The sequence below is a fragment of the Gorilla gorilla genome, chromosome 20 (genome assembly GCF_029281585.2).
Source record: "Gorilla gorilla gorilla isolate KB3781 chromosome 20, NHGRI_mGorGor1-v2.1_pri, whole genome shotgun sequence".
In the NCBI taxonomy this organism is placed as follows: Eukaryota; Metazoa; Chordata; class Mammalia; order Primates; family Hominidae; genus Gorilla; species Gorilla gorilla.
In genome coordinates, this window is record NC_073244.2 from 21994258 (window position 1) to 22021825 (window position 27568).

At 48.5% G+C, this 27568-nt stretch overlaps 1 protein-coding gene across 1 annotated transcript; it reads left to right on the top strand.

Annotated features, from left to right (window-relative positions):
• Positions 1-1220: 1220 nt before the first annotated feature.
• Positions 1221-21884, top strand: LOC101151919 (cytochrome P450 4F3-like). The gene is given in 14 exon segments (XM_004060203.4): positions 1221-1274; positions 1688-1886; positions 8473-8617; positions 10329-10382; positions 10474-10533; positions 10536-10600; positions 12451-12572; positions 13302-13572; positions 13910-13976; positions 14168-14297; positions 20005-20138; positions 20235-20299; positions 20779-20861; positions 21214-21884. Coding segments are annotated over 13 exon segments (1572 nt in total). The 5' UTR covers positions 1221-1274; position 1688; the 3' UTR covers positions 21392-21884.
• Positions 21885-27568: the final 5684 nt, after the last annotated feature.

The window sequence follows — 27568 nt, forward strand, 5'->3', positions numbered from 1 at the left end:
AAGGACGGGGCACAACGAGGACTCCACCCAGAGTCCCTTGGCTCTGCCCTCCTATGCCTGACCCTGTCTGCTCATGGCCCCTCTCACTCTTGCCCCCTGTGCCTCCCACCCCACCTTCTAGACTGAGTAAGTCTTCCCATTATAGAGATCCTAGAGTCAGCTACTTAAAGGTCTTGGCTGGGCACGGTGGCTCACACCTGTAATCCTAAAACTTTGGGAGGCTGAGGCGGGTGGATCGCCTGAGGTCAGGAGTTCAAGACCATCCTGGCTAACAGGGTGAAATCCGTCTCTACTAAAAATACAAAAAAATTAGCAAGGCGTGGTGGTGGGCACCTGTAGTTCCAGCTACTTGGGAGGCTGAGGCAGGAGAATGGCATGAACCTGGGAGGCGGAGCTTGCAGTGAGCCGAGATCACGCCACTGCACTCCAGCCTGGGTGACAGAGCGAGAATCCGCCTCCAAAAAGAAAAGAAAAGAAAAGAAAAAAAAAAGAGTCCTGATGAGTTTCGCTTGCTGCTGAAGGCTTCTTTCCTTTCTATCTAGTTTCCTAATCCTCACTGCTGTGCATGCAAATAAATCTGTTTTGCATTAATTAAAACAAACAAAACCGACCACAGCTGCCTGGTTTACTCTTCCAGTTCTCCTCTTAATCCCCAGAATCTGACCTGGGTAATCCTCAGCGAGGCTGGATTCTTTGTTCTTTGTTCCTGCTCCTGGCCGTCATGTGTCATCTCAGCCCTGGGCTGGCTGGAGGCAGGACTTGAATTTCTGCCAGGTTGTGCAGTCAGAGGCCAGAGACTCCCTTCTCCAAGTCTCCTAATTCTGCACCGAGAAATGGTGCATGGTGTCCTCCCAGCCCACTTGTGGGAGATGTTTGGGTGCAAGGCTTGGCCTGCCTGGTTCTCTTTGCCTGACGCCTGAATTCCCAACCTCATGATTTACGTGGCCTTGGAAGGGCAGGGGCAGCTGTAAACTTGGGGTCCCAGAGTCACCTTGGCCCCAGGTTCAAGCAGGAGATACTGAAGGCTGAAGGTCCAGTTTCCACTCTGAACTGTGACACTGACTTTGTTCCTCTCTGCACCCAGCTGATACTGCCTGCAGGTTTTGGCCAGCTGCCCAGGCAGGGAGGAGGCAGTCAGGCCTATGGCCTACGGGGATTGGCTGCCCCTGACTGCCCAGCCCAGCCCAGCCTTGCCTAGGTGAGGGGCCAGGGACAAAGAAGCCCCAGGAGGAGGGAAGAGGAAGTTGTGTGGGACAAGCTGCTCCTGACAGAAGGTGCCAGGCTGAAACTGTCGGGGCTGGAGGGTCCTGGTCTGGGAGAGGGAGGCGCACTGCCCAAGGCTGGGGTGGCTCCAGGGAGCTGGTCCTGGTGGGGCTGATGGGTTCCTGGTAACTGAAACCAAACCCCTGACAACCTGCAGTGATTCAGGCTGGGCCTTTCAGGACTCTAATCAGCCTTCCCCTCTCTCTTTCTCTCTCCTCTCTCTCTTCTTTACTCTCTTCTCTCTCCGCCTCTTCTCCTGGCTGTACCTGGGTTTCCCTCTCTGCTTTCAGCCCTTGTTTTCTCATCTCTGAGCTCTCCCTGCCTCCAGCACCTCCCATCCCTGCCCCTGTCCAATGTCCCCGAAGCTCCCTGGGCTCTTTTTCTGGGCCTCAGGACCTCACCCTCCATCCCGTGTGCCCTGCAGGATGTCGCTGCTGAGCCTGTCCCGGCTGGGCCTCGGGCCGGTGGCAGCATCCCCATGGCTGCTCCTGCTGCTGGTCGGGGCCTCCTGGCTCCTGGCCCGTGTCCTGGCCTGGACCTACGCCTTCTATGACAACTGCCGCCACCTCCAGTGTTTCCAGCAGCCTCCAAAACGGAACTGGTTTTGGGGTCACCTGAGCCTGGTGAGTGTGGCAGCAGGACGGGTCTGGAGTCTCAGGGTGGGTGGATTTCTAGAGGGGCGGGAATGGGGCTCAGGGAGCTGGATATTGAGGGTGGGTTGGGGTCTGGGACATCAGAGGAGTGAGGGAGGCCGAGGGGAGCCCCTATTTCCTCACTGCCCCAACCGGATTCATTCCTTCTCTCTGTCCACTCCATGGCCCCAGGCCTTTTTCTTTCTCTCTCTTCCCCACCCTAAGCCTGCTTTGGCTCAAGTTCCTACTTGTCTTCCCCACATTAATGCATCATTGTATCCTTGTTCTACTGGGGGCGTCTAGGGTGGACTGCACAGAGCAGGTACTCCCTGGCTGCCCATTTTTTTTTTTTTTTTTGAGACAGGGTCTCGCTCTGTCACCCAGGCTGGAGTGCAGTGGTGCAATCATAGCTCACTGCAGCCTTGACCTCCTGGGCTCAACCAATCCTCCCATCTCAGCCTCCCCAGTAGCTGGGACTACAGGCGTGCACCACCAGACCTGCTAGTTTTTTTTTTTTTTTTTTGTAGAGACAGGGTCTCACTATGTTGCCCAGAGTGGTCTCAAACTCCTGGCCTCAAGCAATCCTCCCATCTCTGCCTCCCAAAGTGTTGGGATTACAGGCATGAAGCACTGCATTTAGCTCAGTCCACAATCCTTATCACTGGACTTGAGGTCTCCTCAGGGGGAGAGTCCAGAGGCCACTCTCTGCCTGGCCCATCTCTGTGGGCCTCAGGCTGGTGTCTACTCCTCTCTGGGCTGCTGCCTCCCCATAAGATTTGCTATTTCTCCCTACCGCACCCACAGGGCACAGCTGGGCCAGAGGAAAGATGTGGCTGGTTTCTCCCTCCATGTCTTTAATCAGGCACTTTTTTTTCTTACATTTCCCTCCACCCCTAAGATATGTCAATGGGCCCCATTGCTCAGTTTGGATAACAGTTGACTACTTTTCCTTTCAGAAGGGATCATTCTGGCCTCTGCCCTAACAGCCAAATTCCCTGGGAGGAGATTCCTCATCTCCCTCATCCTAGCCTCCTCCCTAGAGGACTTTTCTCCATGCTGTGTTGGCCCTCTACTGCCAGAATCATACCTTGGGTTGGTCATTATCTGTAAGGGCGCCACTCCAATGCCATTGATTCAAGTGTTGCCTTCTGTGACCACAATCCCCTCTCTCCTTCCAGCTTTTTCTGTTCACTATCTCTCAACCTTTTTTTTTTTTTTTTTTTTGAGATGTCGTCTCGTTCTACCACCAAGGCTGGAGTGCAGTGGCGTGATCTCAGCTCACTGCAATCTCCGCCTCCCAGGTTCACGTGATTCTCTTGCCTCAGCCTCCCAAGTAGCTGGGATTATAGGCGCCCACCATCACGCCCGGCTAATTTTTATATTTTTAGTAGAGATGAGGTTTCATCATGTTGTCCAGGCTGGTCTCAAACTCTTGACCTCAAGTGGTCTGCCCACCTTGACCTCCCAAAGTGCTGGCATGAGCCACTGCACCTGGCTCACTGCTTCTCATCTTACACCCTGTTGGGACTTCCAGTTCTCTCTATACCCCAGTCTAGCAGCTTCTTCCAGTCCTTCCTAGGCATAGTTCCTATTATTTGCTCATGGGCTGGTTTCTTGCCAATGGGACTTTCTTTCCTGGCCATTTGGAAGACCTTTGCCTTAGATGAGCTCAGTCGCCCATGTTCTGTCTTTATTTTTCATTTTTTATAGAGACAGGGTCTCACTATGTTGCCCAGGCTGGTCTTGAACTCCTGGGCTCAAGCAATCCACCTGCCTCAGCCTCCTAAAGTGCTGGGATTACAAGCATGAGCCGTGGTGTCTGGCCACCCATGTTCTCTTATTTCTTCTCTACAACATTATTAGAGAAGGTCACAAAGCAGGTCAGATGGGTGATATGTAAATTCCCTCCCACTCACCTCCTGTGCACCTCATTCTGCACCCAGACCTTCAGCCTGCTTGCTCTGCTGTCCACTCAAAGACAGAGTTGCCTCCACTCACTCCCTTTGTTTCTCTGATCGCCCCTCACCTGCTCTCCACCCCATCCTGCTGTCTTGAGGTGAACGTGACCCCCAAGCCCCCAAATCCCATGGACACTTCCCAGCCCCAACTCATCTACCTCCCAGCAGCTCTCTGAATTTGTGACTACTCAGTCGTTCCCAGTACCTCCTTTTTCCTTGGTTCCAGGACGTTGCCATTCCCTGGTCTCCTCTGACCTTCGTGTGCCCCCGTGTCTCTGCTGTTGGCTCCTCACTATGGGGAGATCCCCCATGGTCCTAGTCATTCCTCCCTCTTGCCTCTCTCCTGAGGTCACCTCCTTACCCAGGGCTCCAGCTTCTAAATTGACCATCAGTTCCCTCTAGAAGTGAGCTCTGAGTTTACCTCTCCTGAGCTGGAGGTCATTGCTTCTCTCCTCTCGGGGAGGGGTGGTCTCAGAAACACTTCCATTCCAACCGGTTTGAATCTGAACTCATGGCCCCCCTCCCTACACTGTCCCCCATTTTGGTCTAGTCCTTCAGTTTCCCAGACCCCACGCTTTGGGGTCTCCTGATGTTCTCTTCCTCTCATCTGCACATCCTGTCCCTCAGCACGTCTGCTGGTGCTGCCTGGCACAATCTCTCCTCCGTCAATTCCTTCTCTGAGTCCTCCTGCCTCCCCTGGCTCCGTCCCTTGCCGCCTCTCTCCTGGACGCCTCCCACGGGCTCCTCCCTGGTCTCCCTGTTGCCGTGCCCAATCCTTTCCTCCACTCTCTCCTCAGCCCTGGACAGACTTTTTCCTTCCTTCCTTCCTTCCTTTCTCTTTCTTTCTTCCTTTCTTTCTTTCCTTTCTTTTCTTTCTTTGTCTTTCTTTCTCTTTCTTCTTTCTTTTCTATCTCTTTCTTTCTCCCTTCCTTCCTTCTCTCTCTCTCTTTCTTTCTTTCTTTTTCTGTCTAAAAAAGGAAACCATTTATAAAAATTACAGACAAAAGCACACAAATTACACTACAAATCCATTAGCGATACTATTAATTGGCTAACAGGCAAAAGTTTTGCCTACACAGTTTGAATAAATAGAGACAGAGATTATTGACAAATTTAAGAAAATCGATGCAATCTCATAATCAATAAAGACAATTTCAGATGTTACTTTTTATTTTATTTTTTTATTTTTTTGAGACAGGGTTTCATTGTGCCGTCCAGGCTGGAGTGCAGTGGCATGATCTCGGCTCACTGCAACCTCTGCCTGCTGGGTTTAAGTGATTCTCCTGCGTCAGCCTCTGGAGTAGCTGGGATTACAGGCGTGCACCACCACACCCAGCTAATTTTTTTTTTTTTTTTTTGTATTTTTAGTAGAGACAGGGTTTCACCATGTTAGCCAGGCTGGTCTCAAACTCCTGACCTCAGGTGATCCGCCTGCCTCAGCCTCCCAAAGTGCTGGGATTAGAGGTGTGAGCCACCACACCCAGCCAAGATGTTACTTCTTGACTATTACATTGATAAACGCTTTTTAAAAACATATAAGGCCTTCAGTGTGTAATGCTATCCACCTTCATATGGAGCAGATAGGCACGTGGATATTTATAAAATTCTTCTTCAAAGTAATTTTGCAGTATATATCAAAAACTTCAAACTATACAAATGACTTATTTTGAGGACACTATATTCAGTTGATAATCAGGTATATGTAACATAATTACATGAGACTTCCATTGCATTTGTTATGCTAGTAATAAATAGTAAACATGTTTTCAAAACTAGTGAATTAATTATGGTAAAGCCATATGGACCACTGCAAGTTCCCTGAGAGCAAAAGTGACTTCACCTGTCCTATCCCCTGCTCTATCACCTGAATGTAGAATGTACACAGTCTATCTTGAATAACTATTTGTTGAAGGAACTGTATGAAAACATTAATAATTATGCTTGTGAAGACTGATTGAAGAATAATTAAAACATCAAGCTACATGAAAACATGACACAGATCTTATAGAATGAGATCTCAGGTTTTAAAGTTTGTTATTTGCATTGAAGTAAAGAGATGAGATGGCTGGTGCAGTGGCTCATGCCTGTAATCCCAGCACTTTGGGAGGCCGAGGCAGGTGGATCACCTGAGGTCAGGAGTTCGAAACCAGCCTGACCAACGTGGTGAAACCCCATCTCTACTAAAAATACAAAGATTAGTCGGGTGTGCTGATGGGCGCCTATAATCTGAGCTACTCTGGAGGCTGAGGCAGCAGTATCTCTTGAACCTGGGAGGCAGAAGTTGCAGTGAGCTGAGATCTATCCATTGCACTGTAGCCTGAGTGACAAGAGGAAAACTCTGTCTCAGAAAAAAAAAAAAGATGAGATCTGGACAGACTTTTTTGATAGACTGAGCCACTTCTTGGGAGGCGGAGGTTGCAGTGAGCCAAGATGGCCCCATTGCACTCCAGCCTAGGCAACAAGAGTGAAACTCCATCTCAAAAAAAAAAAAAAGTGGCTGGGCCTCATTTTCCTCTTTATTGGTTTGTGCCACCCAACATCATACGATCTGTCATCAGCACCACAGGTGCTCACTCAGAACACCCGGAAGTGGGTGCTATGGCAGTGTCCAAAGCCTGTGAGCCCCTTCTTGCCCAGCTTATGTGTTGATCTTGTAGGACCCAAGGTCCCCGTGGCTCTGGACGCCCTTGGTCATCTTTTATTTCTTTCATTTATTTGCCAATCTCCATCCTAGGGATCCTTGGAGAGACTCAGTTGAGGTTCTACCTTGGAGGCACCCCCAATCTTGGGGCCACAGAACTAGACTGAGACACTCCACATCCTATGTGGTCAGGGCTGGCTTGAAGGAGAGATGGACTGTGGGACCCCTGAGGGGAATCAGGGTTTTTGCCACTGGGGCAGGCAGGCAGGCTTCCTGGAGGAGGGGTTTGTGGAAGTGGGTCTGGAATGATGAGTAGGATTTTTTTTAAGCAAAGAAGAGAAAGAGAAAGATAATTTCATGTGGAGGTTGGGCCCACTGGAAGACTTGGAGGTGAGAGCAAGCACCTGGCTTTTGAGCAGCAAGAAAGAGCTTGGTGCCACCAGAACAATCAGGATGAGAGGCAGAAGAAAGAGGGAGGGGAGGAGATTGATTCTGAGGACAATGGGGAGCCATGGAGGGTGTGTGAACAGGAGAGGGGCAATATCAGCTGACTGGCTCCTTCCCTTGCCTCACCTGGTTTCTCTCCCTTTTTATCAAGCTCCTTTCTATAGCACCCCTTGCAGAAGTATCTGCAATTCAGGTTTTGCTTCTAGAGAGCCCACACTAAGACAGGGCCTTATGATTCTCCAGTCATTCCTCTCCCGCTGACCTGCTACCTCTGCTCTTGTTCTCTGACTGGCTTCTACCCATTTTCTTCCACTTCCTTCTGGATCTCTTCTGGGCATCTCCTTCAGTCTTTCCCAGCTGGCTCCAGCCTGGGCACAGTTGTGGGAGTGATGGGAGTATGAGACAGAACATTCTCCCATGAACTCAAATTCAGGGCTATCCTTGGGGTGGGACGTGGAGCCTGGTCTGGGGTGGTGCAGCCAGGCTTGGGAGAAGGGGCTGTGTCTACATCGTCCCCCTGCTAACTTGCTGCAAAGCTGGGGGTACCTGTCTAGAGCTAGGGGCAGGAGGCTGTGCTGGGACTAGGGGACAGGAGAGAAAGTTCAATGGACTGAGATTCATTATGAATTTGGGATAAACAGCAAGTGGGGTGAATGGTCAAGTGTTGGTGGGGAGAGACAGGGAGAGGGATGGAGAATTGGACTTGGGAGAAACAGTGATGGGGAAAAAGATGCTCACACAGAGAAAGAGAGAGACAGTGAGAGACAGAGTGAGGGAGAGAGAGGGGAGAGGGAGAGAAAGACACAGAGAAAGTGACACATAAACAGAAAGTAAAAGAAACACATAGACACACATATCTAAATCTATCATTGATCATATCTGTCATCTATGTAGCCATCACTCATACATCTCTCTCATCTATACCTGTCTCTCTTATCTCTCTATCCATCTATCCTATTTATCATCTATCGATCTGTCACCTACCTTTCTCTTTCTCTCATCTATCTGTCGTATTATCTACCTACCTACCTACCTACCTACCTATCCATCCATCCATCCTGTCTGTGCATCCATTCATCCTTCTATCTATCCTATCCTATCTATCCTATCTATCTATCTATCTATCTATCTATCTATCTATCTATCTATCATCTCCCTCCCTCCCTCCCCACCTACCTACCGATCCATCCATGCATCCACCCATCCTATCTACGGGTCCATCCAACCATCTGTCTTATTATCTATCTGTCTGTCTATCTATCTATCTATCTATCTATCTATCTATCTATCTATCTATCCATCCATCCATCCATCATCTACATATCTATCTAGAGAAAGACACAGAGAGAGGAAGAGAGTGAGGGAACAGAGAAGCACATAGACACAGACACAGAAAGAGACAGGCAGAGACCAATATTTCAGGTGAAAGGGCTGAGAAGTTTGGGGGTGTGTGGTGGGTAGGGGGGTGCAATGGACAGTGGTAGCATCTGAGGCCCCCTGCCAGCCTGGTGTCAGCCTTGTCTATCCCCAGATGCGAGGCAATGAGGAGGACATGCGGCTGATGGAGGATCTGGGCCACTACTTCCGTGATGTCCAACTCTGGTGGCTTGGGCCTTTCTACCCTGTCCTGCATCTTGTCCACCCTACGTTCGCTGCCCCTGTGCTCCAGGCTTCAGGTATCTTTCTCAGGAGGCTATGCTGCAGCCTCTTCCCTGCCTCTGCTCCCTGCCTTCCCAACCTTTGGACAGGCCATGCTGAGCAGAAAAATGGACATATCCAACAGAGACCATGGCTCTGCCACTAACCTGCTGGGTGACTCTGGGCAGGTCCCTGGTGCTCTCTGGCTCCTGAGGCTTCTTTTAGTTCTGAATGAAGAAAACTCAACCCTGTGTGGTCTAAGCAAAGAAACAGAATGCACTGACTGTAAAGTAAAAGTCAGGAAGTAAAAGTGAAGTCCAGGAAGGGTGGTCTTCAGGCATGGCTGGATCCAGGCCATCATAATGCCAGTCTTCATCTCTTAGCTTTGTATCCCTCTGTGATGGTTTCACTCTCATGCTGCTAAAGATAAATCCCAGAAGCTCAACCCCCATGGAAAATTCCCTGTAGTTCCAGGAAAATTTCCAGGATTCCCCTAAATTTGCCTGGCCTGGGTCACAGGACCAATTTCTTATCCAGTCACTGCAGCTTGATTGCATAGGTTTAAGGTCATATGCTTAGCTCTGGAGCAGGGGATGAGAACCCTCTCAACTACTTGGATTGAGAGTGGGGAAGGCATGAGGAGGATGGATGCTGGACAGGCAGATACCACCATTCACCAGACATCCATTCACCAGCATGAGATAGGCATTTCCTGAGTCAGAAAACTGAGGCGCAGAGAGGTGCAATGACTTCTCAAGGTCACACAGCATATCGAGGCCTCCCTCTTAGTTCTTTTTGTAATTTTTTTGAGACAGGGTCTCACTCATTAATGCTTATTGTGGAGTGTGGCAGGATACTGAGGAAGCCTAAATCAAGCCTAGGTTACATGTGGGATGCTAATAGGACCAGATTTAAATCCTATCTGGGGCCCATCTATAGGGCACGTGGAAGTCATTTTAGACTCTCTGAGGTCCATGTCTGCGCATGCCACATCAGGACAGGTCATGTATATTGTGTCAATGTCAGAACATGTTAACGCATCTCAGGCTATGCCACATATCTCAGGTCCATGTCAGAAGATGTCAGAGAGTACTGGGCAGACAGGGTGTCCTAGGTCCTTTTTGTTTTTTTTGTTTTTTGGAGACAGCGTCTCACTCTGTCATCCTGGCTGGGGTGCAGTAGAACGATCTTGGCTCACTGCAACCTCCGCCTCCCCGGTTCAAGCAGTTCGCCTCCCGAGTAGCTGGGACTACAGGCGCCCGCTGCCACACCCAGCTAATGTTTTTGTATTTTTTAGTAGAGACGGAGTTTCACCGTGTTGCCCAGGCTGGTTTTGAACTGCTGAGCTCAGGCAATCCACCCACCTCAGCCTCCCAAAGTGCTAGAATTACAGGTGTGATCCACCGTGCCCGGCTAGGGTGTCCTAGGTCCTTGTAAAGGCATTTTGTAGAGCGTTGAGCTATGCTCAGGTGTTGCAGAACATGTTGGACCATGTAGGAGCCATGTCAAGGCGTGCTGGGGTGTGCTGTGCCATGTTGGGCTGTGTCATTGTTCTACTGCACCTCTGCAGCCTGGTCTGGTCCCCAGTCTCCTCCCCTGTCCTCCCTCCTTCCTTTGCCCTTGACCCTCTTCCTGCTATGCTGGGCCTGGAGGGTGGAAGTGCAAATCCCTGGCTGGGAGCCTCCCCCTACACTCAAAGTCCCTCCCCTGCCCCTCTCCATAACCCCTGATGGTCCTTATTCATGTCAGCTGCTGTTGCACTCAAGGATATGAGTTTCTATGGCTTCCTGAAGCCCTGGCTGGGTGAGTAACTAGATGAATGGGGATGGGGACAACCTTCTGGGGCCAGGGGAAGGTGCTGTCCTTGCCCATGGCCCTTGGCTGCCTCTACTAGGGGATGGGCTCCTGATTAGTGCCGGTGACAAGTGGAGATGGCACCGCCACCTGCTCACACCTCCTTCCACTTCAAAATCCTGAAGCCCTATGTGAAGATTTTCAGTGACAGCATGAACATCATGCACGTGAGTGCCACAAACTCGGATCCCAGCTGGGCCCTTGGGAAAGGAGAAGTGACCTCAGACAGATCTGGTCTGAAATGCTGGCTCTGCTGGGTGGCTTTGGTGCCATAGCTCTTCCTCCCTAGGCCTTGGTTTCTTCATCTGTAAAATGTGGATAATAATTTCTACTTAAAGGGTGGTCAAGATCTTGTACCGAAGTCATGTTCTTGGCACATAGTAGGTGTTCAGAAGGCATTAATTACTAGTCTCCCTCACAGAAACCTTGCAAACTAATAAAGACAGTTATGATGAAATTTGGATAATGGCAGGGCGCGGTGGCTCACTCCTGTAATCCCAGCACTTTTGAGGCCGAGGTGGATCACTTGAGGCCAGGAGATTGAGGCCAGCCTGGCCAACGTGGTGAAACCCCATCTCTACTAACAATACAAAAAAAAAATTAGCTGGTATGGTGGGGCATGCCTGTAATCCCAGCTACTTGGGAGGCTGAGGCAGGAGAATTGCTTGAATCCAGGAGGCAAAGGTTGCAGTGAACTGAGATTGTGCCACTGCACTCCTGCCTGGGCGACAGTGAGACTACATTTCCAAAAAAAAAAAAAAAAAAAATTGCATATAGCTTTTTCTGCATAGCAAACCACTTTAAAACTCACTGGCCTTGGTGGGCCAAGCAGACACTTCCATTTGTCCCTTATTTTCCAGGAGGCTAGCCTGGGTTCGCTACCACCATGGAGCCTGAGTTTCAAGAGAGTGAGCAGAAACATTTGAGTACCTCCTGATGCTTAGTTCAGAACTAGCACACTAGCATTTTTACCACATTATCCTGGTGAAAGCCAGTTTCAAGACCAGCTCAAATCCCGGAGATGGAGACTCAGGCTCTGCCTGCAAATGGAAGGAGGTGCCAAGTCTCATCGCCAAGGGTGAGGGGCAAAAAGTTGGGGACATTTCTGCAATCACTTGCCTCTGTGCTAATGATGAGGATGATAATGATAGCTAACATTTATTGAGCACTTAGTGTATACCAGAAACTATATGCCAATTCCATGATCTATGTTGTCTAATTTAATATTCACAATCCTTTGAGGTAGAGATGATCATAATTGCCACATTATGGATGAAGAAATTGTGGGTCAGAGAGATTAGGGAGCTTGCCTAAGTTTACACAGTTAGGAAGTGAGCTAAAAGTGGTGGAGAAGGGGTTCTAACCTGGTTATCTGGCACCAAAGCAGATCATCTTGTTTTTTTTTTTGTTTTTTTTTTTTTTTGAGACGGAGTCTCACTCTGTCACCAGGCTGGAGTGCAGTGGCGTGATCTCGGCTCACTGCAACCTCCGCTTCCTGGGTTCAAGCGATTCTCCTGCCTCAGCCTCCTGAGTAGCTGGGATTACAGGTGCATGCCATCACATCCAGCCATTTTTTGTATTTTTTGGTAGAGACGGGATTTCACCATGTTGGCCCAGATGGTCTCAATCTCCTGAACTCATGATCTGCCCATCTCACCTTCCAAAGTGTTGGGATTACACGTGTGAGCCACTGTGCCTGACCCAAAGCAGATCATCTTAACTGTTACTGAAGATTTGACAGGGGGGACCTAAAGAGGGCAGTGGGTTGACCAAGGGTACATAGGGCACAGGAGCAGAGCTGGAACTTGAACCCAGGTCACCCGACCCCCAGCCTTGGGCCTTCATATCCTAATAGTAACAGCTTCTGTCCCTCACAAGCTTGGTCCTCCTTGGGGATGGGTACCTGGGAACGACGACCAGGAGTTGGTTCTGGGGGAGTCCATCCTGGAGGTTGGGGATGGGAAGGGACTCAGGGGAGCCAGGCCTCAGTTCCTGCTCTGTCCCCTTCTCTGGCCAGGCCAAATGGCAACGCCTGGCCTTGGAGGGCAGTGCCCGTTTGGAAATGTTTGAGCACATCAGCCTCATGACCTTGGACAGTCTGCAGAAATGCATCTTCAGCTTTGACAGCAATTGTCAGGAGTGAGTTCTTCCCCAGGACCTGGGATCTTGGCCATGGACCCACAGGAGTAGGTTAGGGAGAGAGGACTGATCAGGGCATCTGAAGTGTCTTCTTGGAGAAAATGAGTCAGAATTGAGCATGGAAGTACAGGGAAGGGGAGAGAGAAAGATCAGTTCTCCAGGTAGGTAGAACTGTTTGGGTAATGGCAAGGAGGCTAGGATGAGCAGAGCACGTGCAATGGCCATCAAGGGGACACCTTGGAAATGAGATTGGAGGGGTCAGCAGTAGCTACAACTTAATGACATTGAAAAGCCATGCAAAGGGGTATGAACTTCATCCAAGGCTCCCAGGGAATCATGGGAGGTATTTGAGAAGATGAGGGCCATGGTCAGTGCTGAGCTTGGACATTTGACTCTGTGGAAGATTGACTGGTATGTAGACACAGGAAGCAAGGAGACTATGGAGAGGAAGAGGCCTGAGCTTGGTGGAGAAAAAGGGGCAGATTTGAGAGAAACCAAGGAGAAATAGGCAGGAGCAGATGTTGTGTAAGATGCCCATGATGGCCAAGCTGTGCCCCGGGGCATCTGGGGCAGGAGGCAGCTCACAGAGAGTGGGAAGCAGAGAGTGAAGTGTACTTGCAGGGCACCCTTTTCTGCACCGAACGTGGTCCTGGGATTCTGGCTAGAAGGTGCTCCCAGGCTTTCATGTGTGTTTAGAAACTGCTTCCTCTTCCTCGCCTGACCCTGCAGGAAGCCCAGCGAATATATTGATGCCATCTTGGAGCTCAGTGCCCTCAGTCTGAAATGGCACCAGCACATCTTCCTGCTCATGAACTTCTTGTACTTCCTCACTCCCAATGGGCGACGCTTCTGCAGGGCCTGTGACATAGTGCACAACTTCACAGATGCTGTCATTCAGGAGTAGCGTCGCACCCTCACTAGCCAGGGTGTCGATGACTTCCTGCAGGCCAAGGCCAAGTCCAAGACTTTGGACTTCATTGACGTGCTCTTGCTGGCCAAGGTGGGCTTCTCTGGGATCTGAATTTCAGAAGTAGAATGGACCTTGATGTGAAATGTCAGATCCATGAACTTGGACTTGATCCAGAGGGCACTGGGGAGCCATGGAAGGTGCTTGAGGAAAGGAGGGACAAGTAAGATATATTTTAGAGGTGACTCTGTAGAAGAGTTCCTAGAAGGAGCAAACAGGAGGCAAGAGACTGGGAAAGAGTCCTGCTAGGCAGGTCTAATGATGATAAGGGAGGAATCTTGCCTGGAATATGGATCTTCATGAACTGTTTTAGGTTAGACTCAGGTGCCTTCATGGCTGGTGTAATTTAGAGGTCTTGTCTTGTCTCCAGGATGAGAATGGAAAGAAGTTGTCAGATGAGGACATAAGAGCGGAGGCTGACACCTTCATGTTTGGGGGTGAGGATCCCAGGGTGTGATGTCACTAGGGGTAGGAGTGTCTCCATTCCAGGGATGTGGTGAGTGGACCCTGGATCACCCCATCCCATCTTCCTTCCCCACTTCCTTCTGAGGGCCTCAATACATGGGTGCTGTCCACCCTTGGGTGCTGAAGCAGCCCGGAGACCCAAGCTTACCTGGCTGCCCCTCAGGCCATGACACCACGGCCAGTGGTCTCTCCTGGGTCCTGTACAACCTCGCGAGGTACCCAGAATACCAGGAGCACTGCCGACAGGAGGTGCAAGAGCTCCTGAAGAACCGTGATCCTAAAGAGATTGAATGGTGAGTGTGCAGGTTCTCATGACCTGTTCCTGAGTCCCTCTCATTGGTTTAGCTCTTCAGGTGGGAAAGGGAGAAGGTCTTATTGGTGATTGTGCTATTACTGCCTAGTGGGAATTGGTGCAGAGCTCAGAAACAGGGCCTGGTACTCAGCCTGGAGCAAAGGAAATGTTGCAGGATTTTTGCCTTTACTATCTATTGCAATTAAACTCATTCAATTATTTTTTCTTCTTTCTTTTTTGTTTCTTCTTTCTTTTTTCTTTTCTTTTCTTTTTTTTTTTTTTTTGAGACAGTCTCACTGTGTCATCCAGGCTGGAGTGCAGTGGCATAATCTCTGCTCGCTGCAACCTCTGCCTCCCGAGTTCAAGTGATTCTCCTGCCTCAGCTTCTTGAGGACCTGTGATTGCAGGCATCCGCCACTACGCCCAGCTAATTTTTGTATTTTTAATAGAGACGGGGTTTCACCATGTTGGCCAGGCTGGTCTCGAACTCCAGACCTCAGGGGATTCGCCTACCTCAGCCTACCAAAGTGCTGGGATTACAGGTGGGAGCCACAGCGCCTGGCCAAACCCATTCAGTTCTAATAGATACTGCCGAATTGCCTTTTAGAGTCTCTGCACTGATTAACTCTCCAGTGTGTGGTAGAACTAGTTCTCTTTGTTTCCTCCTTTTTGATAGCTGCATAGTGTTCTCTCATAAGGATGTATTGTAATTCATCAAAACATTTCTCCATTGATGGACATCTGTGTGCTTTCCAGGCTTTTGCTATAACTAACATGATGTAGTGGGCACCCATGTACACTGACCATTGCTTACATCTGTGAGCAGCTTTGCAGTACCAATTCTGAGAAGTGCAGTTGGCTAACTGAAGACCATTTGAGATTTACAATTCAATAGCTCCTACACACACATTTTGAGAATGCCTTCCTCACATTCTCCCCTAAAGTGTATATTATGAAACTTTAAAACATTTGCCAATCTGATAGATGCAACATAATACTTCAATGAACATCACTTTAAGCATGGGTAAAGTTGAGCATTGTTTTCACTTACTGACCATGGGTATTTCTTATTCTGTGAAGTGTTTGCACAATTTGTTCCTTCTAGTTTGGGTTTTGTAGTTTTTTTCTTATTGATTTATAAGCACTGCTCACATATTAAGAAAACTAGTTCTTTTTTTCTGTTTTGCAAAGTTCTTTTTCAGATTGTCTTTGAATTAGTTCTTGGTTTTCATTCATTTATTTTGGCTTGATTAATTTATTTGCAGTCAAATTCTTTATACGTGCCATTTTTTGTTTTTATTATTATTTTTATTATTTTTTTTTGAGACAGAGTCTTGCTCTGTCACCCAGGCTGGACAGCAGTGGCACCACCTCAGCTCACTGCAACCTCCGCCTCCCGAGTTCAAATGATTCTCCTCCTCAGCCTCTCAAGTAGCTGGGATTACAAGTGTCCACCACTATGCCCAGCTAATTTTTGTATTTTTAGTAGAGATGGGGTTTCACCATGTTGGCCAGGCCTCAGGTGATCCACCTACCTTGGCCTCCCAGAGTGCTGGGATTACAGGCGTGAGCCACTGCGCCTGGCCATGTTTTTGTTTTTTTAAATCATGCATGGGAAATTCTTTCATGCTCTAAAATTAAAATGTAAAACTCATGTTTGTTTTCCTCTGATGGGTTTATTTGTTTTTAAAATATTTTATTTATTATTTTAGTTTAAAAATATTTATTACTTTTTTCTCTATGAAGTCTATGATAGTATAAGAATTGTTGTAGGAATGTATTCATTTTCCTCCAAATGGCTAGTTGCCCCAACAGAATTTAATGAATATTTTGTATTTGTCTTACGATTTTAAATAACAGCAGATTCACAATAAGTGAAATTTATTTATATATTTGGGTCTGTTTCTTGGGCTTTATTCTGTTCCACTTAATATTATTTATTTATTTATTTATTTATTTATTTATTTATTTATTTATTTGAGACAGAATCTTGCTCTGTCACCCAGGCTGGAGTGCAGTGATGTGATCTTAGCTCATTGTAACCTCCACCTCCTGGGTTCAAGCGATTCTCCTGCCTCAGCCTCCCGAGTAACTGGGATTAGAGGTGCACATCACCACACCCGGCTAATTTTTGTATTTTTAGTAGAGACAGGGTTTCACCATGTTGGCCAGGCTGGTCTCAAATTTCTGATCTCAAGTGATCTGCCCAACTCGGCTTCCCAAAATGCTGGGGTTCCAGGCGTGAGCCACCACGCCTGGCCCAGTTAATTATATAGTCATACATAAGCATCAAGATGTCTTCATCATTATACTTTAAATAACACTTTCATATTTGATAAAGGTGATCCTATTTTATTACTTTGCTTTTACAAGTTTTTCTTTTTTTCTTTTCTTTTCTTTTTTTTTTTGAGATGAAACCTCGCTCTGTCACCCAGGCTGAAGTGCAGTGGTGCAATCTCTGCCTCCTGAGTTCGGCTCACTGCAACCTCTGCCTCCTGAGTTCAAACTATTCTCCTGCCTCAGCCTCCCGAGTAGTTGGGATTACAGGTGCCCACCACCACGCCCGGCTAATTTTTTTGTATTTTTAGTAGAGACAGGGTTTCACCATGTTGGCCAGGCTGGTCTCGATCTCCTGATCTCAGGTGATCTGCCTGCCTCGGCCTCCCAAAGTGCTGGAATTACAGGTGTGAGCCACCGCACCTGGCCTGAGCACCTCTTCTTATTGTCCCACTTATGCCTAGTGTTCCATTATCGGAATGCTAAGCATGTGGGAGTTATTCATATTCTACTGCTCCAGGACATTGCCAAGGTCTGATTTTCAAAAGTCAAAAAATTGAAACCTCAGGCATAAATGGGTTAAATCTCTTATAGACCTCAGGGCATCCATGATTTCTTAGATCATATTCTTTGTCTACTTTTCTCTTGGGTCACCTGTTCTTTCTCTTGTTATTTTGCAGGAATTCCTTGTATTCTAGATATTGTAGAAACCTTTGAATCTCTCATCTGAATGTTCATTTGGTCCATGGTATCCTGTGTTACACATAATTCCTTAATTTTCATGCATATTTATCCTTTTTCTTTTTGATCTTCTACTTTGTCCTTTCGAGGTTTTAAGAATTCCCACCCCTAAGTCACAAAAGTGTCTCTTCTGTTATCTTCTCTTAACTTTATAGCTTTATTCATCTCATATAGGAAGAGATTCCATCCTGCATATGAAGTAGACAAGGATCTGGTTTTTTTGTTCCCAAATTTCCAATTGTTTGAACATCTTCCTCCAAATTATCTATCAATTGCCCGGGGGTGTGTGGGCCCCTCTTTACCAGAAGTTGTTAAATTTTCACCTATTCCTGTGCCTGACTGCAAGCTCTCTTCTCTCTTCCTCTGGTCCGTTTTCCTGTTCTTGTAGCAGTACCAGTCTTTTCTTTTCGTTTCTTTTCTTTTCCTTTCTTTCCTTTTCCCTCCTTCCCTCCATCTTTCTTTCTTTCCTTCTGTCTTTCTTTCTTTCTTTTTCTTTCTTTCTTTCTCTTTCTTTCTTTCCTTCCTTCCTTCTTTCTTCCCTCCCTCCTTCTCTCTTTCTTCCCTCCCTCCTTCTCTTTCTTCCCTCCCTCCTTCTCTCTTTCTTCCCTCCCTCCTTCTCTCTTTCTCTCTCTTTCTCCTTCCTTCTTTCTTTCCTTCCTTCTTTCCTTCCTTCCTTCCTTCCTTCCTTCCTTCCTTCCTTCCTTCCTTCCTCTCTCTCTCTCTCTCTCTCTCTCTCTCTTGCTTTCTTGCTTTCTTTCTTGGTTTTGCTGTGTTCCCAAGCTGGAGTAGAGTGGTGTGATCATGGCTCACTGCAACCTCCACCTCCCAAGATCAAGGGGTCCTCCCACCTCAGCCTCCCGAGTAGCCAGGAGTAAAGGCACATGCCACCACACCAGGCTAATTTTTTGTATTTTTAGTAGAGACAAGGTCTCACTATGTTGCCCAGGCTCGTTGTGAACTCCTGGGCTCAAGCAGTCTGCCTGCTTTGGCCTTCCACTGTGTTCGGATTACAGATGTGAGCCACCTTGCCCAGCGCATTTATCGCCTCTTTTTTTTTTTTGACGGAGTCTCAGCTGGGCTGGTGAGCAGTGGCGTGATCTCGGCTCTCTGCAACCTCTGCCTTCCGGATTCAAGTGATTCTCATGCCTCAGCCTCCAGAGTAGCTAGGATTACAGGCGCCTGCCACCACGCCCAGCTATGTTTTTGTATTTTTAGTAGGGACGGGGTTTCACTATGTTGGCCAGGCTGATCTTAACTCCTGACCTTGTGGCTCTCCCGTGGCGGCCTCCCAAAGTGCTGGGATTACAAGCTTGAGCCACCACCCCTGGCCGCTTTATCTTTTAGAAAATATTTTATTTCATTTTTATGCTACACCTTTGTAATAGATCATAATATCTGGTAAATTGGATTTATCTTCTTCAATCTTTTATTTTAATTTTATCTTAACTTTTTTTTTAAGAGATGGGATCTCACTTTATAGCCCAGGCTGGAGTGCATTGGCATGATCATAGCTCACTGCAGCCTTGAACTCCTGGGCGCAAGGGATCCTCACACCTCAGCCTCCTGAGTAGCTGGGACCACAGGCATGCACCACCATGCCTAGTGGATCTTTTATTCTTAAATTGACCTAGCTTTTGATGAACTTTAATTCTTCCAATTAGAATAAGATGGTTAAGTTCCTACAAAATAAAATGCTAGATTTTTTATTGAATTGCTTTGAATATGTTGATTAATTTAGAAAGAAATGAGACCTTTATAATATTAAGTCATCTCATTCTAGAGTGTTGAGGGGATTTTATTGAAACAATTCTGTAATCTTTATAGAGATTTTCCCCTCGTCTTTGTTAGTATATTCTATTATTAATTTGAGACAGGGTCTTGCTCTGTCACCCAGGCTGGAGTGCAGTGGCATGATCTCCGCTCACTGCAACCTCCACCTTCCAGATTCAAGTGATTCTTGTGCCTCAGCCTCTTGAGTAGCTGGGATTACAGGTGCATGCCACCATACCCGGCTAATTTTTGTATTGTTAATAGAGACGGAGTTTTGCTATGTTGGCCGGGGTGGTCTTGAACTCTTGACCTCAAGTAATCAACCCGCCTCAGCTTTCCAAAGTGCTAGAATTACAGGCATAAGCCACAGCACCTGGCCTCATTATATATTTTTAAACATTTTTTAATGCAAATAGGTTAACACTTTTAAGGAGACCCTCTATATGTTGTGTTTTGCTTAGAAATGCTTCTAAAAATACCATATCAAGTTTTCTAATACTTTTGCAACTTTGGTTTTCTCATGCTTAAATCCTTGATTCTTCTGGAATTCATTTTGTTATTGGATTTAGGGTCAGAGGGAGGTTGGAATTGCCTTTGCAAAAATTATAACTGAGGACATAATGACAGTGAAAGAGATCAGACCTAATCGACTCCATCTTGCTTGTAACCTTTAAGCTGTCTTTGTTCATTCCTGGGCATAGGCTGAACTAACTTTGGGAAGGAATTCAGTTCTTGGTTTGAGTCTGAAACCAAATTGATAATAGCCCTTTCCCGAAAACACCCCCCGTCTTGATAAATCGGCTCTTTCTAGGCAGCGGGCAAGGTGAATTCACTGGACGGTTACAAGTTGGTGCGAGGGTCTCTCTGGGCTGCAGGAGGGCTGTGTTTGCCCCCTGGATAATTGTTGGGTGTTACCTTAGGGATGACCTGGCCCAGTTGCCCTTCCTGACCATGTACCTGAAGGAGAGCCTGCGGCTGCATTCCCCAGTCTCCAGCATCCACCGCTGCTGCCCCCAGGACGTGGTGCTCCCGGATGGCCGGGTCATCCCCAAAGGTGCCCACAGTTGGGCAGGCGGGGAGGGCTTTGGGCAGGGCGGAGGTCCCATCGTGTGGTGGAGTCCTTGTCCTGACTGCACCTCCTCCCCGACAGGGAACAATTGCACCATCAGCATCTTTGGGATCCATCACAACCCTTCAGTCTGGCCGGACCCTGAGGTGCTACCCCTTCCCCCTTCTCCATCCCGGGGCCTGGTCGGGGGAGGGGTCTTTTCCCAGGGAAGCAGATACTCCCTCTCTACTCCACCCACATCTGTACTTTTTTTTTGTTTTGTTTTTTGAGACGAAGTTTTGCTCTTGTTGCCCAGGCTGGAGTGCAATGGAGCGATCTCGGCTCACTGCAACCTCTGCCTCCCGGGTTCAAGCGATTCTCCTGCCTCAGCCTCCCTAGTAGCTGGGATTACACGCATGTGCCACCACGCCCGGCTAATTTTGTATTTTTAGCAGAGACGGGGTTTCTCCATGTTGGTCAGGTTGATCTCGCACTCCCAACCTCAGGAGTTTCGCCCCTCAGCCTCCCAAAGTGCTGGGATTACAGGCATGAGTCCCCGTGCCCGGCTTCACATCTGTCTTATATGCGGGTGGCTGGGTGTCCTGAGAGACCCCCACCCAACAGCCCTAACTTGCCCACCCACCAGGTCTATGACCCCTTTCGCTTCGACCCAGAAAATCTCCAGAAGACATCACCTCTGGCTTTTATTCCCTTCTCGGCAGGGCCCAGGTGAGGCTAAGGGGCTTCTGAGGCGGGCATGGGGTGAGGGTGCCACAGGTGGAGGCAAGGTCTGACTTGTGGGGCCACGTGTTTCAGGGAGTCGAGGGTTTGAATAAGATCCCAGGAAAAGGGGGTGTGTGTTCTCAGACTTCCCCACTCCTACGTCTGCTGGTCTGGGGGCTGGAGTCTAAGCCAGGCTTGGAGGATATGCAAGCCCACATGGGGGTCCCAGGCACAGAGTCCCTCTCTCTGCCCCTCAATAGGATCTGGGTGGGGTTGGGAGTCCCAGACGAGGTTCCTGGCGCGATGGGGCCGGGATGGGGGTCCTGGGCACAGTCAGAGTCCCCACCCCGTCCCGCAGGAACTGCATCGGCCAGACGTTCGCCATGGCTGAGATGAAGCTGGTCCTGGCGCTCACGCTGCTGCGCTTCCGCGTCCTGCCGGACCACGCGGAGCCCCGCAGGAAGTTGGAGCTGATCGTGCGCGCGGAGGATGGACTTTGGCTACGGGTGGAGCCCCTGAGCGCGGATCTGCAGTGACCCACCACTGTCAGGTCTCAGAGCCACCCGCGCCCTCCTCAGGCACCTTTGCAGATTCCGGGGAATCCATCTGTGCCTGAGTCCCACAGCCAGCCAGCAGGGGGCGTCGGAGAACTGCAGGGATCCAGGGCCTGGCGAGGGGAGGCGGAGTGTTTCTGAGCCAAGACCCTGACAGCCTCTCTGGTTGAGCACAGTGGCCCCGTGCTGAGGGCGGGTTGTCCCAGAGCGCAGGTCGGGACTGTATCCTGTGGGCGATAGGGAGCCATGGCGGGTGCTTGAGCAGGAGAGGGACCAGGGTTGAGGAGGCACCTATGGGGCAGGTTTGAGGCTCTGAGTCACTGAGGAAAACCAGAGCGGCACTACATCCCCGCCCCTCGATCTCAATTCTCATCTCCTAATACATCCAGTTGTTTTTTTTCCTCTCACCTCAGGGTTCTTCACTGTTTTCATTGTTCTTAAACGACTGCACTTATTAAACAATAATCAGCCTGGTTGTTTTACAGTGTGTCTGATCATTGAAAGTACCTGTATCTATTACAATGACTGTCATTTTTGTCATGGGGTCAGTGTTTCGGTTATCTTTGCCTGGTATTGGCTGCCATATTTGCATATTTGAAATAATATTCATAGGATTTAAAGAAGGCAGCGTTCTCTCTCTCTCTTTTTTTATCTGAAACAGAGTCTTGCTCTGTCACCCAGGCTGGAGTGCAGTGGCAAGATCTCGGTTCACTGCAACCTCCGCTCCTGGGTTCAAGCGATTCTCCTGCCTCAGCCTCCCAAGTAGCTGGGACTACAGGTGACTGCCGCCACCCCCGGCTAATTTTTTTTTTCTTTTTTTTTTTTTGAGACGGAATCTCACTCTGTCGCCCTCACTGGAGTGCAGTGGCGTGATCTCGGCTCACTGCAAGTTCTGCCTTCTGGGTTCACGCCATTTTCCTGCCTCAGCCTCCCGAGTAGCTGGGACTACAGGCGCCCGCCACCACGCCCGGCTAATTTTTTGTATTTTTAGTAGAGACGGGGTTTCACCATGTTGGCCAGGCTGGCCTCGAACTCCTGACCTCAAGTGATCCGCCTGCCTTGGCCTCTGAAAGTGCTGGGATTAACAAGCGTGAACCACTGTGCTCAGCCAGAAGAAGGCAGCTTTGTCTAGGGAGCAGTCTTTGGAGGACTGCTGGTTGAGGTTTATGTTCATGACCCTCTAGGCTTGTGGTGACCAAGGTCACCCAGGAGGTTTAAATTTAAGCTGAAATCACACTTGCAAGCTGTTTTGCTTTATTTTTTTCTCACTCTGAGAGATGTAGCCCTTTGAGGTCTCCACATATGCAAGGAGGGGATTTTTACCATTTTCTCTCCTTGTATCACACCTAGGCTTAGAGTTTTTTTTTTTCCTGCAATCACAAAACTGTTAAAAGAGTTTCAAATTTTCCTGATTTGAGAAATGCCTTCAGAGAGAAGGTATAATTTATACTCACTTTATCTCCAGGTTTCTGTTATTATTTGAATCATGTTTTTGTGATTTTTCACTCTTCTTTTTTTAAAAAAATTATTTTATTTTAAGTTCTGGGATACACGTGCAGGACGTGCAGGTTTGTTACATAGGTAAATGTGTGCCATGGTGATTTGCTGCAATGTGACTGCAGCAATGTGATTTGCTGCATGGTGATACCTACCCGTCACCTAGGTATTCAGCCCCACATCCATTAGCTGTTTGTCCTGATGCTCTCCCTCCTCCTGCCCCCACCACAGGCCCCAGTGTGTGTTGTACCCCTCCCTGTGTCCATGTGTTCTCATTGTTCAGCTCTCACTTATGAGTGAGAACATGCAGTGTTTGGTTTTCTGTTCCTGTGTTAATTTGCTGAGGATAATGGCTTCCAGCTCCATCCATGTCCCTGCAAAGGACCGGGTCTTGTTCCTTTTTATGGCTGCATAATACTCCGCGGTGTATATGTACCACATTTCCTTTAACCAGTCTATCACTGATGGGCATTTGGGTTGATTACATGTCTTCGCTATTGTTTCACTGTCTTTTCATGTCATTTATTTATATGAAGAATTGAAGAAGCATCTACCTTTTTTTCTTTTTTTGAGACAGAGTCTCATTCCGTTGCCCAGGCTGGAGTGCAGTGGCATGATCTCGGCTCACTGCAACCTCCACCTCCCGGATTCAAGTGATTCTCCTGCCTCAACCTCCTGAGTAGCTGGGATTCCAGGCTCCTGCCACCATGCCTGGCTAATTTTTGTATTTTTAGTAGAGATGGGGTTTCACCATGTTGGCCAGGCTGGTCTCGAACTCCTGACCTGAAGTGATCCACCCACCCCGGCCTCCCAAAGTGCTGGGGCTACAGGCGTGAGCCACCACACCCAGCTGCATCCAGCTTTTTAAAAATGCTGGAATTTTGATCCAAATAACTTAGTTTGCTATTAATGGAAGCAACAAGTATAAAACAGAAAGTTAAATTGTCATGATCCAGTGATTGCTCCACTCTGGGATGTGTTAGAACTGATAATTGCTATTAAATTTATAGATTTCCCCACCACACGAGCCCACATCAAAATGTGAAGCAGAGTACTGCACATCAAGGCCGAGTGCAGTGGCTCATTCCTGTAATCCCAGCACTTTGGGAGGCCGAGGTGGGTGGATCACTTCAGATCAGGAGTTGGAGACCAGCCCGACCAACATAGCGAAACCCCATCTCTACTAAAAATGCAAAAATTTGCTGGGCATGGTGGCATGTGCCTGTAGTTCCAGCTACTTGGGAGGCTGAGGCAGTAGAATTGCTTGAACCTGGGAGGTGGAGATTACAGTGAGCTGAGATTATACCACTGCACTCCAGCCTGGGCAACAGAGCGAGACTCCATCTCAAAAAAAAAAAACATTAAAAAAAGAACTGCACATCACCCAGAAATCGTGGACTTTGAGCTGGCTGGAGGGAGCAGATGGAATTTGGATTTGATTCGGCCTCTTGATTGATCTCTGTTTTCAGAACAGACCCCACGGTCACGTTCCAGCTCCTCTCACTCTGCTAATGTCTTTCATTACTGCCACCATCTGACTTGCACTTATGCAACCCAACGCTTCCCCTTCTGGAGCCACCTTCCTCTTGCTCCCTTTCACTAAGATGTCCCAACGGGCCATGTTGCCCAACCCGGATAAAAGGTGGCCACTCACTTCCCCTTTCAGAAGCCAACTCTTGTCCGTTTCTCTCCACCATACCCTGCCCTCTGACTTAGGCCTGCTCTTACCTTTGGGGGATGCGGCCTCGGTGTGTTCATTTGTAAATGGCAAGATTGATGGGCCTGTTCACAAGGGCAGTGGGATGGTGCACAGGACACACTAGTACAGAGCCTGGTGCAGAAGCTGCTCCCAGGTGGGAGCCACCATCCTGATGGACAGTTAGGGTCACCTCTGCTCCTCTGCAGGCTGCTGAGAAGGGAAGGTTCCTATGTATAGACCCTTTTCCATGAGAGGAACTGAAGCCCGGGTGGACCAGCCAGAACATGAAAGGATTTGGGGACCAGCCCTAGCCCCTAGCGTGTATCCTGAGGCCACACTGCTGCCCACAAACTGCCCTTGTGGAGCCCACTCCATATGACTCTCTGTGGGCTGGAACCACTCTCAGGAAAAGAATATATTTTCTCTCAAGCCAAAACAGACCTCTCTGTTGGCAGATAGTGTGTCTTCTCCCTCTGCCCTGGAATGCACCCTTGGGGCTTGGAGATGTCCCTGATACAGAAGGAATAGGAAGAAGCAGAGCTTCCCTTTATCCATGCAGAATCTAGACACTGTTTACTGCTGAGGCTGCGCCACTGCCAGAGGCTGCAGGCAGACCTGCGATCTTAGTCAGGGTTCTCCTTAGAATCAGAATCAATAGAATATATCTCTATCTATGTTTGTATCTATCCATCTATCTAGAAAGGGAGGTAGAGTGAATAGGGAATTTATTACAGGAATCGCCTCTTGTCATTAGGGAGGCTGAGAAGTTCTACAAGATGCTCTCTGTAAGCTGGAGAACTAGGGATGCCTGGTGGGGTAGTTGCATCTGAGTCCAAAGGCCTGAGAACCTGGAGTTCTCACGTCCAAGGGCAGGAGAAGATGGATGTCCCAGCTCCAGAACAGAGAGCAAATTCACCCTCTGCCTTTAGTTCTATCCATGGAGTTGCAGCAAACTCCTTCAAAGAGTGACTTATCTTTGCAGAGTCAAAGGTTTTTTTTTTTTTTTTTGAGACGGAGTCTTGCTCTGTCACCCAGGCTGGAGTGCAATGGCGCGATCTCGGCTCACTGCAAGCTCCGCCTCCTGGGTTCACGCCATTCTCCTGCCTCAGCCTTCCGAGCAGCTGGGACTACAGGCGACCGCCACCACGCCCGGCTAATTTTTTGTATTTTTTCATAGAGATGGGGTTTCACCGTGTTAACCAGGATAGTCTCGATCTCCTGACCTCGTTATCCACCCGCCTCAGCCTCCCAAAGTGCTAGGATTACAGGCCGGCCAAAGGTTTCTTTTCCCACTCCACCTAGGCTTTCAGCTTTCTCTAAGGGGAGTGATGGTTTATGAAAGAGAGAGTGAGTGAGGAGGCAGAGGGCCAGTGGGCCTCTAGGATTCTGCTACACCTGTGTTTATAATTCTAGAAACATTCTCAGGGCTGTGTGCAGTGGCTCACACCTGTAATCCAAGCACTTTGGGAGGCCAAGGCGGGTGGATCACGAGGTCAGGAGTTCGAGACCAGCCCATCCAACATGGTGAAACCCTGTCTCTACTAAAAAATACAAAAATTAGCCAGGCGTGGTGGTGCACGCCTGTAGTCCCAGCTACTCGGGAGGCTGAGGCAGGAGAATGGCGTGAACCCGGGAGGTGGAGCTTGCAGTGAGCCGAGATCGCGCCACTGCACTCCAGCCTGGGCGACAAAGCAAGACTCCGTCTCAAAAAATAAATAAATAAAAATAAAAATAAAAATAAAAATAAAGATAAATAACAACAACAACAACAACAAAACATACTCAGGCCTGCTCAGGCCTGGTCTTGTCATCGGTTGCTGTGGGGCCTCCTTCCTCTCTTGAATGTGAAGGAGGTACCACTGGACAGTTTGGGGAGAACAGACTCCAAGGTGTCTGGATTATTAGTTTGTCTCTGTGTTTGTTTGTGTGTGTGTGACAGAGAGAGAGGGAGAGGATGTGTGTGGGTGTGTGGTTATAGGTGTGTGTGTGACTGTATCTGTGGGACTGCATTCACAGCGTGTGCAAGTATGTTTGTGAGTGTATGTAATTGCATGGGTGGCTGTGATCACATATGCATATGTCTGTATTACACCCTGTGTTGGCGACTGAGTGTCTGAGTGTGGTGTGCATGTGTGTGTGTATGTTGTTGTCACTGATCCACTGTAGCTGTCTACACCAGGCTGTGTTCCTATTCATGACTGGAGCCACTATCAGAGCCACTGTCCTTGACCCCAGGCCTGACCCTTGCAGTGCAGGCAGCACATTCTCATGCCCTTGACCCCACATCTGACCCTTGCAATGCAGGCAACACATTCTCATGCCCTTGACCTTACATCTGGCCCTTGCAGTGCAGGCAGCACATTTTCATGCCCTTGACCTTACATCTGGCCCTTGCAGTGCAGGCAGCACATTTTCATGCCCTTGATCCCATGTCTGACCTTTGCAGTGCAGGCAGCACATTCTCATGCTCTTGGAAGCAGCCCTCAATAATGGGTGGTGAGTATTGGTGGGTAAATGCCCCAGCTCCTTTTCCCTGAGTGGGATGACTCTGAGGTGCCTGTTCTATGCTGTCTGCCAGAGGTGCCATGGAGGGCTGAGCCTTGGCTGCCCATGGTGGAAACTATTTTAAATAAGTTCCTTTTAATTGCTACATTTCCTTTCCTGTCTCAGTTTCCAGCTGTCCTACTGGTGTTTCCTGGACTTACCTCCCAAACAAACAACTGGCAGTTGAAATTTGGTCACCTCTGAATAAATCATTTGCACTTGAATCCTTGCATCAGGGTCTACTTCCAGGAAACCCAAACTAAGACAAGCATGTCTGCTGGCTTCTCCCATCTCAATAGGCTTATCATTGTGTCCTTTGTACTGAAGAGGAACATGAGATTCAGAGAAGACAAGTCACTTGCCCAAAGTCACACAGCTGATTAGTGGCAGGTCCAGGTTTGACCATGGGTCATCTAATC